This window comes from Poecilia reticulata, chromosome 8, assembly GCF_904066995.2.
Source record: "Poecilia reticulata chromosome 8, P_reticulata-male-v2, whole genome shotgun sequence".
In the NCBI taxonomy this organism is placed as follows: Eukaryota; Metazoa; Chordata; class Actinopteri; order Cyprinodontiformes; family Poeciliidae; genus Poecilia; species Poecilia reticulata.
This window is the reverse complement of record NC_088837.1, coordinates 5,927,126-5,937,946: the sequence shown is the minus strand read 5'-3', so window position 1 is coordinate 5,937,946 and position 10,821 is coordinate 5,927,126. Positions and strand designations below refer to the sequence as shown.

General features: G+C 38.0%; 1 protein-coding gene across 1 annotated transcript in view; it reads right to left on the bottom strand.

The window, feature by feature from the left end:
* Positions 1-1,256: 1,256 nt before the first annotated feature.
* The window catches only part of grb2b (growth factor receptor-bound protein 2b), a 29,885-nt gene continuing 20,320 nt past the window's right edge, over positions 1,257-10,821 (bottom strand). Inside the window, exons 4-6 of the mRNA XM_008415458.3 lie at positions 5,319-5,441; positions 4,762-4,930; positions 1,257-1,661 (exon numbers count right to left, since the gene is read on the bottom strand). Coding sequence (XP_008413680.1) covers positions 1,476-1,661; positions 4,762-4,930; positions 5,319-5,441 — 478 coding nt within the window. The 3' untranslated portion in view covers positions 1,257-1,475. The remainder of the gene's footprint in view (positions 1,662-4,761; positions 4,931-5,318; positions 5,442-10,821) is intronic.

Here is a 10,821-nt window from a genome sequence, read left to right as displayed (position 1 = left end):
ATTATCTGAACTCAGCCCCTTTTGTTGCTTTGCAGGAGAGTGTCTGCTAACGCATGCATTTAATGTGTCTGAATATGACCGTTAACTACCTGTACATATAGACCACTCTCTCAAACTTTCTAGAAATGTATAGACAACACTAACTACTTCAGCATGTCTCGTTTCCTTTTTTTTTTTTTTTTTTGTTGAAATCCCTTGTGGTGGTTGTATGGTTCAGTTTCTCCGACCGTGCTTCCCTCATATTTGTCTGTCGGTGCGATCAGCTACATTCACTGCCCAAAAAAAACAGAAAAAACCCCAGCGTGGCTCGCGATCGGTGTGTTAGCGTAGGCTGTGGCCGGCCTTTTTCCAGCACTGCCGGCTCTCACTGCCGGTCGTCGTTAGCTTCCTGACCAGACCGAACTCCTTCAGAGGACTAAACTTTACCGTACTTGCATGACAAAGCCAAGAAATCTTCTGAAAGCCTAAGAAAACGTCGTGTCGCGCTATCCGAGCGACCTCGGATAAGTTAAAGAAAGAAAAAAAAAAGAAGAAAAAAAGGGGAAATCAATGTCGACAGTTATCACATTCTAGAGCTACTAGGTCTTATCTAAGCTAACGAGAAGGTTGAACATAATTTACAAATGGGCAAAAAAAAAAATTGGAGAGGTAAAACAGACAAACATACAAATATATAATATATATTCTTAAAAAAATGGATTCTCTCTATACGTGATTCATTTATAAAGCCGACAGACGCACAACGCTCACATGCCGACGGTCTAGAACGTGGAAACTAGCTGCGATGTCGTAGATGGCTTCGCTTCTCTCTCTTTTTTTTTTGTACATTATTTAAAACAGGTTTTTTTTTTTAGCCTTTTCTCCATTTTTCTTTAAAACGACTTACGATTTTTAATTGGTAGACGATTCCTTGACGTGATCTTTAAAAAAAACAAAAAAACAAAACAACATGCGGCAAAGAAGTAAGGAGAAAAGAAAAGGAACAGAAACAGGCAGAATCTTAAGAAGTTGAGAAGACAGAAGCAGCTGTGGGAGCGGTTCAATCATTTGGTTATCTTCACGGTTGGTGCACTATGCTTTAGTTAAGTTTTTGTTTGTTTTGTTTTCTTTCTTCCCCCTCCCTCCTGTGTTTTGATTTCCCTCAGACAGTTCGGTCCTCGCCGAGGCGTTCAGCAGGGAGGCAAACTTTTCTCGGCGCGGATAGAGGTCGATTCCGCTCTGCTGCCGCCCACGTAGCTACGCCTACGGCAGCTCTACTCCTGTTTTCTCTCTCCGTCTCTTTTTTTTTTTCTTCAGTTTTTTTGCCTTCTTCGTGTTCGTTTTTTTTTTTATGGTCACCATGGGATGGCCGGGGCAGGGGGAGGAGGCAGGGGGGGTTGGTTGCAGGGTTGGATGGCGGGGTGGATGAGGTCAAGAACAATGATGATAATGGTGGTGATGGTTGCTGTTGTGTTGGTCTGAAATTTCTTTTCGTTTTACATGTTCCGATTGACGGGCGTGACGTAGTTGCGGGGGAACATGCCCGTCTGGCCGTGGCAGCCTCCTTTCCACCAGTTGGGGTCGGAGTTGTCCAGGACTTGGATGAAGTCGCCGCGTCTGAAGCCCAACTCGCCTTCCTCCTGCGGGTCAAAGTCGAAGAGCGCTTGCACGTACGTAGGGTGCTGAAGGGGAAGGAGAGAGACATTAAATGGAAAAATAATGATGATGGTTTTTCTGAAGTGACGGTTTGAATGTGTAGTAAGTCAAAAACTAGAGAGCACACTTAGACAAACAAGTGTCACCAGGGATGCACCGATCCACTTTCCCCCCCCCACTTCCGATAAGAGGTTAGGTAATAAAAATTAAAAATACATTTCTGAATTGACAAAAAAATATATATATTTATGTTTGTTTGTTTTTTTAAATGTACTGAAGCACAAATTTATTTAATAACTCTTCACCAGTACAGCACATTTAAATACACCAGTAGTCACAAAATGCTAGCAGCAAACAATTTACATGGACAAACTTTTATAAGTTTGATCAAATATGTAAAAAGAACAACTTTCACTTTGTACAGTGCAATTATGAGTAGAACAGCCAATGTAAAATTAATAATAAAGTGAAACTGACAAAAGCAATAAGTCAATTACTTTGGTGAAATATATAAAACCAAATGTTTTTTCAAATGGTTCAAAAAGTGTTTTTAGGAATTCTAAATATAATGTAGAATGATAAAGCATGACGCTGTTCAGAGCATAAAGCAAAGAATTAGACTGAACAGATCTGTCTTTATGGATCGGACACATCGTCAACAGACCTACAATTTTTGTCCAATATTGGCAACAAAACAGATATTAATATTGGATCAGTGCATCTCTAATTTTGATGTCAAACAAGATAATTTCAAGACTTCTTTCACATTTAATGTGAAATGTATAATATACAGTTAAACTGAATAAAACAAATCTGAAACAAACAACATGAAATGGACTGCAGTCACCCTCGGTTTAAAAAACAACAACAAACCCCTCTATACTTTTGTAAAAAAAAAAAAAAAAAAAAAGGTGTGAATTTGTCGTCATACACACAATACTACATTAACAACCAACACACACACAAACTCAGCCTTTCCCTTTGTCTCACCTGCAGCATCATTTCATTTCTGAGTGGTTTGGGTTGCTTCCTCTCTGCCTTCCCCTGCCGCTGGCCCTCAAACTTGCAGCCTGCAACTTAACCACCACTAAATTTCCAGGGGTGTTTTCTGCCCCCCACCCTTTTTAAAGCAGGCCACCCTCAAACTATGGAGGAGGAGTTCAAACCGTGAAAGAGATTTAGACGGAACGCAAAAAAAATCCTTCATTGCTTTGGAATCCGATTGGTCGGAGAATCTGCACCGTCTTTGAAATCTGATGCAAAACAATTAGTCATTTTTTCCAATGTAACTGTTTTGGAAGAAATAAAAAAAAAAAAAGAGATACTCCAGGATCTTCACCAAATAAATAGTACAGATAAATGATGACCCCCCCCCACCCCCATCAGCTCACTTTACCCAGCATTTAAACATCTTTTCAGTGTATGAAGATTTATATAGAGCATGTGCATGTAAGTTGTTTGCTGCTAGCATTTTGTGGCTTGTGGTCTGTGCAGAACGTGACAGATGTTTCTTTCTCGACGATGAATCTATACGCAATATAATACACAGAAGATACATTTTTATATTTATATACGAGGCTCAGGCCTTTATCTTAAAAAAAAAAGTAACAAAAAAAAACATAAAACATACACACCACAAAAAGACGACATTAAACTAGTAAAAGTATTTGCACTTTTTTCACCGTCTCAACCACAAATTTAATGTTTTTTTTAAGTTACTGACTCACAGAAAGTCCAATTGTGAAATAGAGGGAAAAATACGTGGTTTGAAATGTTTTAAATAACAACCCGAGGAGTGTGGGAAGGCATTTGTATTTACTGATCTAGTTTGAATGCGAGGATGAACAAGGAGAAAACTGTTGCTGAAAGAACGTCATCGGAAGTCTGGTTTTGTGTGATGCAAGGACTGCAACAGAAATGGGGAGGACAAATGGATGTCGTCAGACGAGAACCAAACTGAACCTTTAGCTGAGAAACGTTTGGCATGAGGAAGACGTTCCCACCTTTATGTTGGCGCTGTGGGGAGAGTTAATGGAGCTAAACGCAGGAGGAGCATGGGAAGAAAAACAACAATAACAGGCTGCACAAAACTCGAGTCTGGGGAAAAGTTCAACACTAAACAACGAGCCAGTCAGAATAACCACAAACAGTTTCACATGTAGGTGTTAAAATGATGCAGATAAAGTCCAGTTTTAAGCTCCACACTTTTCAGATTTCCAATATGTATAGAATATTCAAAGCCCCTGTATCGTCTTCCTTCTGGAGATGCACCGATCCGATGTCAATATCTTTATCAGTCCAGATATTGAAAAATATCCAAGTGGTATATTGTGACATTTGTGCCTGATCTGTGAGGGCAGATCTAGTCAGTGTAATTCTATGCTTTATGCTCTGAGCGACATCATACTTTATTATTTACTTTACATTATATTTAGAATTTCTTTCTGACTAATTTCAAAGGTTTGGTGTAGTTCATTTTTGCAAGTTTGACCAAAGGCAGTCAACTTATCGTTTCTGCCAGTGTCACTTTATTATTCATTTTACATTGACTATTCTACTCTTGATTGCACTGACTAAACAAAGTAAAGTTGTTGTTTTTACATGTTTGACCAGCTTGTGAAGCTGTGTGTGCCGTGCTGGCGCAGAGTTATTAAATAAATTTGGAATTCAGTACATTTATGTCTGAATTTAAAAAATAAAACGTTCTCAGTCAGTTCAGCAATGTTTTTCTGTATCGGATCATATCGTCCGATACTAAACATCAAATATCGGTATCAGAAGGGAGAAAACGTGGAGTGGTGCGTCTGTACTTCCTTCCATATCACAATTCAGCCCTATACTTTTGGTCCATCCAATAAATAATAATAAAAAAAAAATTTATAAAACACACTGGGGAAAAAAAGTTATAAATTTAAGTTTAAAAATACTTCTGCAAAGCAGATAAATTATACCAAGTTAATTAAAAGTCAATGTAATCTGGCTTAGTGGTTAAATGAGCAATGCTCTGCAAACCTTTTAACCACTAAAAAAACAAAAAAAAAACCCCCTAATGTTTAGTTTCTGTCACTGTACAAGAACTGTGTCAAACTGTTAGTTAAGGATGCGTCACAGGGTGTCATTTCGTACCTGGGTGATCTGCTCTATGTCTCGCAGGAAGATTTGCTGATTGCGGGAGACTGAAGTCGTGCGGTGGTAATCCACCAGCTCGTTGAGCGAGTTGAACTTCACCACCCAGAGGAAGTACTTCCCAGCCCCGTCACGAAGGACCTTGAAATGCTGGACATCATTACCAAACCTGGAAAAAGATAAAGGTGCAAAATTATAAACGCTGACAAAAAAAGAAAAGAAAAAAAAGAAGCAAAAAACAATTATCCCACAGTGGTGTTTAGATACACTGCATGCTACAGAGTAATTTTTGTTTTTAATCATCTGCCTGGATGGTTCAAAAAGGAAGGTAATTACAGTTCTTAAGTTTGGCACTCAAAACAAATCGAAGAAACATCGGTGACATCATGGCAGCACCACCAGGTTAAGGAAATGACAGCCACGCCAAATAGAAAAGTTCTTAGACCCAACATATAAGTGCTAGAAGCAGGAAATAAAAGCCGAGTTCGGAGGAAACTGAACCCTGACTCATATCTGCCATGTGTGTGACATCTGACATTTGACTTTGCTCTACTCACTTCACCGACAGGGAGAAGTCTCCTGGCGCACTCTCGCTCTCTCGGATGAGAAAAGCCCCGTCGTGCCTCTGTTTGTTTAGCATCTCCTCTGCTTTGGCGCGGGGAATCTTCCCGAAGAACCACCTGCAGAGGCAAACGCCACAAAAAAAAAGAAAGAAAGAAAAAGGCGCAAATATTATTTTACTGTCGTCATCAAAAGCCACTTCCGTCACTGTACTGTAGAAATTTGACTGCATACAAACAAATGGATTTAGCTTCAGGTTGACCTTTTTTGGAGAAAAAAAATGGAAGGAAATCCTGCTGGTCAACAGGTAGGAAGCAATAAACCCAAGATTTAAATAGCTGCAGAAAAAAATGGAGGAGCCGATGTTGAAACAGGAAACAAGGCCATTTGCTTTACATTGGTTTGGTTTCGTGTCAAAGCTCATATATTTAGCCGTGTTTCCCTCCTGTATGGAGCCACAGCTGCCAATAGCGATTTACTTCTTTAGCATAGAACGAGCTTCTGCATTTTACCCCCCCCCCCGTCAGTGAATGTGTCTGCTATGTCCTCCTTAAACTCCAAGTCATGCTGAGTAGGAGGGATTGCTGAAAATTAAGCCTGCACCGATCGCACTTCTCTGACCAATCACCAATTTTCAAAAAGCCTGACCTGCCGATTCCGATTCTGGACGATAACGATTTGTTTTTGTCTGAAAAGTTGCTAAATATAGCAACACAGTTGCTAAGTTGTCAACAGTGAGGTGACTATTGTTAACCATGGGCGGGTCTGTCAGTCATTTCTCACAAACAAGCCTGTGAATGATTTCTTTACACCTTTCCAAAAGCAGTGGATAAAATAAATTTGACAGTTAGTTGACTATTGTTGATATAATTGATAAATCAAGATTAATTTAATTAAGTTGATTCTATTAAATGTCTACTGTTTCTACATGCTCTTTCATGCATTAGTGACTTGATGCAGGTGGCCATTTAACTGAGAGAGAAAAACTTTTCACTGGCAAACTGGCATGATAACCTGACCTTAACTGTTGACTATGACTATGAATCTGGGTTCAAACATTTTAGGGAAGCAGCTTGAGGAGACATTTGTGACGAATTGAAACAGAATTCAACTGAACTGATGTCGCCACCATGTTGTAACATGTATGCAATCAAGCTAAAGAAACCCTCCCCCCCCCCGAATGAATCATGATTCATCGATTATAGAAATAACTGTCAATATAAGTAATCAATTAAACATTACATGGAGGGGAAAAAAAGAGACTCCAAAAATGGCAATTTGCTGAAAGAACAGTCATTAAGTCAAAATAGATACATTTTGCACTTAAGACAAAAAACCATCTTTGTCTGGAAATATGTTCCTCTCAGAACTTAATTGGCATCTTTTAGCTTCACCTGGTTCAAATTTTAAGCATATTATGCACATTTTGCTACCCATTAAAAAAATTTTTATTTTTTTTTAGGTGAATCCGTTGCTACAAATGATCAAGCATACACCAAAAGCAATACCATGGTGTTGTATTTCAGGCAATATAATGTTAATTTTCTCATTAAAAAAATAAAAAATAAAAATCCATATTTGCATCTTTTAATGCATTTCTAATATTGTACAAAAAAAAGCTTATGTGGTTAAATGAAAAACCTACAAAATGTTCAATTAAAAAATAAGTCAGGTTAATCGATTAAACGCCAGAATAATCGATTACTACGTAATCGATTGCTGCAGCCTTAAATCAAATGATAAGAATCAGTGCTTTCCTCCCATTGGAAACGTGCAGGTCTGTTTGAGGCATAGCTGGAAAAGCTACAGCATTAACCAGACCAGCACCGACTGTTCTAATGAAGCTGTCCTTCAACACACCCACAGCCAGACTAGTTATGTAACGATAATGGCAAAGCGAGTTTTATGGCTTCGCAGATTTAAAAACAGAACAACCTGTATGCTTCAAGGTCTACAATGAGCCGAGCAACATAATTATTTCTGCTTAAATCAGGTTTAAGCCATTAAAAGTGGTGTGAACTCAATTGATCTGCTCTGAGATTTGCAAAAAAGACAAATCATGTTAAGATTTTACACTTGTGTAAATAACCAGACGTCATCCAAAAGCTGGGATCCTGGCTCCCTCAAACGTCGCTGGGAATCAGTGATGAACTGGCCAACTCTTAATCCACTTTGCATCTCGACTTGGCAGGACAGAAAGTCTGCACATACTCCCTTTCCCTGTTAGATCGGCCCTGATAGCAGAGCAATTAATGCACCCAAAAAAAAAAAAAAAGAAAAGAAAAAAAAAGACGTTTAAAATCAGAACTACAATCGGCAAGATACATGCTACTGTTATGGTTACACACACACAAGTTTTCACGAGTCACAAAACGCAATCATTGTTCAGCAGGGTCAAAGATCTGTCTACAGACAGGCATGACTGATTGGGTGCTGAATCACACCATTGTGCTCTGTTACACAGCAAAGCAGTGTGAGCATGTCTATAGAGCTGTGTGGAAGCCTGGTACATTTGGAGCAGATTGTTAATATGACTGGAAAACTCCACAAGACAAACTGGGGGTTAAAAAATAACAAAAGACATCAGGCAAGGTCATGAGCACAACTACCAGAGCCAGAGGTTCAAAAGGTGTTGCTTCAAAGAATAATTATAGTGAAAGTTCATGTGTTGATGCAGCTGATGTTTACAGGTAGTGAAGCAGATAATTTAATATTTCACATGTGGATACAAGAGCATATGTTGGTACAGATGTTGCAAGGGGTTTGCCATTAGAAAAAATAAAAACATGATCACAAAGGAAAATTTGTTTTAGTGTTTAAAAAAAATACATAATTGGAACCCCTTTGTCCTCTAAGAAATAAAAAGAAAAAAGAGGTCACTTATTGATAATTTTTTGATCTGGAAACATTTTTTGTTGAAGTTTTCAAGATGGGCATGTCCTATGGTTAATGCATATTTATATTTTGAACTTGGGCTGTAGTGATACAATAACCTCACGATACACGATATTCTGCTCACAATACGATGTATATTGCGATATTCAGAAAACAATACAATTCAGCTGTAAATGTAGCAAAAAGTTAGGCCATAAATTTCACATTTCACCATGTATCCTCACCCTTTTTCGTATCAAAGTTTCTGATCAGAAGTAGGGAGCTCAAGAAATATACTGGCTCTAAATGCCAGATAAAAGTTCTGAAGATGATTGGAGCGGAGTTGCTCCTCCCTTTCCTGTTTCAACATGCTATCGCGCCAGTACATCTCATTTCTCGTATTTAAAGGGCTGCTGGGTGGTTCAGCTGGTAGAGGAAGCGCACCATAAGCAGAAGTTATACTCCTCAACATCAACGCGGTTGTCCTGGGTTCGGTTCCCGGTCTCGGGCCATTTGCTGCAAGTCTTCTCCTATTTCCTACCTACTTCCTGTCAAATTACTGTTAAATGAAGACATGTTCAAGGAGTGGAGGGGGAAAATATCTCAATTCCGTTAAAATGAAAACTGGAGATGTTGGTATTAATTTAGTGCAGTGAGCAACAGCAAAGGAAAAAATAACAGAAAAATGGATGAACAAGTCAAAACCATTCTTATTCTTTTGTTTCCTCAAAGTTTTTGCTGACTACGCCACACAGAGACCTGTTGTCATAGCAACTGACTGACAACAGCTCCACTGTTTATCGTGAGAACATTCAGCCTGCTACAATATTATGTTTTCTGGCTTGATGTTTATTTTGCGATTAATAAGTGACTGAATACAGAGGAGGTCGATTAGCTAATTTAAACACTTGTGCTGCTGATGGTTTTTCAGAGTTAGTGTGAGGGCCACCTTTATTTTTCTTCTTTCCGAATCAAACCACACAACATTCTGCAGCACATCTACATGTTAAGGTTATCAAAGTCAAGCTAGCATAACCGACCTTGTAACGTGTCTGTAGGCTGGAATCTATAGGATGTCAGCTATTACCGTTAACATAAAAGTGTTTTTTAAAAGTAAAATTGGCTAAACGTCTGGGACAATACAATATGTAAGAGTGCTAAATAACCAGGCTCTGCTACTTAGCTAGGTAATATTAGCAAAGCAAGATGTGATATCTTGTGGAAAAAGCAAAATCAACTTAAGCGTTTCAATGTAAACTCTTAAAACAACCTACTGTTTAATCTAAGTGGCTTTTAAATATTTTCTTAGTCTTTTTTAACTGCCAACACAAATATTGGCTGTATTCAATAAAAAATAAATAAAAAATATTGATATTAAATCTGTGACATGATTTATAATTTTTTTTTGTTCAAATATTTTGATAATATTTTTACCCAAAGTAATAAAACAATGAATCTCCCTTATCAGCTCTTGTCTAGTTGTAACGTTCGAGTCCATGTTAAATTATTAATGCATTTTGTTATTGCATTTCCTTTTCCTTCAATTATTTTTCCCTTCTTTCTTTCCCTTAATTTCTTCCTTCACACTCTTTTCCTTATGATCATTTTATAATCTTTCTCAGAAGTATAGTTATATTTTTGTTTTGACTGTTATAAGGCAATAGACTACATGTGAACACTATTTCAAATGTGGAAATTAGTTTGGTGATGCCTAATGTCATGTAAATGTTACTTTCTTGAGAATTAATAAAGATATAATTAAAAAAAAAATTAATACACATTTCAACCAGAAATGTTGATCAAAAACCAAACAATAGATCTACAGAAAGCAACCATTTCAAATTTTGTTGCTATAAATCCCAGGCTACATATAAACAAATGAACCAAGGCTCTTCTTACTGTAAAATACAAGGGACGGTGGTCCAAATATTTTACTGCCAAGACAACAACTGGCCACCAGCACCGACGAAAAGAGAGAGATTTGAGAGTAAAGAAGGACACGCCCAGCAGAGTGAGAGCCATCCTTCCACAAAGTTACTTCTGACGGCACCACAGCAACGATGCAGTGAGGTCAATATTCAATTAAGTGTAAGAGGCTCTGAGCACATTATTAAACAGAGAGGTAATCTGGCACTCAATGTGGGTCCAGAGGGAAACGTGTCCAAGGATCCTGCCAAGATTTATCTGAAGAAGCTGCAGGCAAACTATACCTTGCATGCAACTGGTTCTTAGTCCGAAACGTAAAGCTTTTATCAACAGATGTGTGTTTTAGATTATTTGATGCGACAGCAAATGCTACCAATTTCTTGCATTCGGAGGTTGCCATGTAAAATGCTCAAAAGCTATCAGGGAACTCTGGTTGGCTACTTAAAGCATGTCTTGTAGAATTTTCAGCTTTTGATGCCAAAATTTAATAGAAATTCACACATCAACCCATCTTCATCTATTATTCTCAAAGCAACAGTCACTGTCACTAATCAAGCATTTTGAAAACTCTCCATACAAAAAAAAAAAAAAAGTAAATGCAGCATCATAGTGAAAGTAAAAAAAAAAGCATAATCAAACTATTTGAAAAAAGTACGACATTCACAATCAGAGATGTTACATTCATAGACGCAGAAGTAA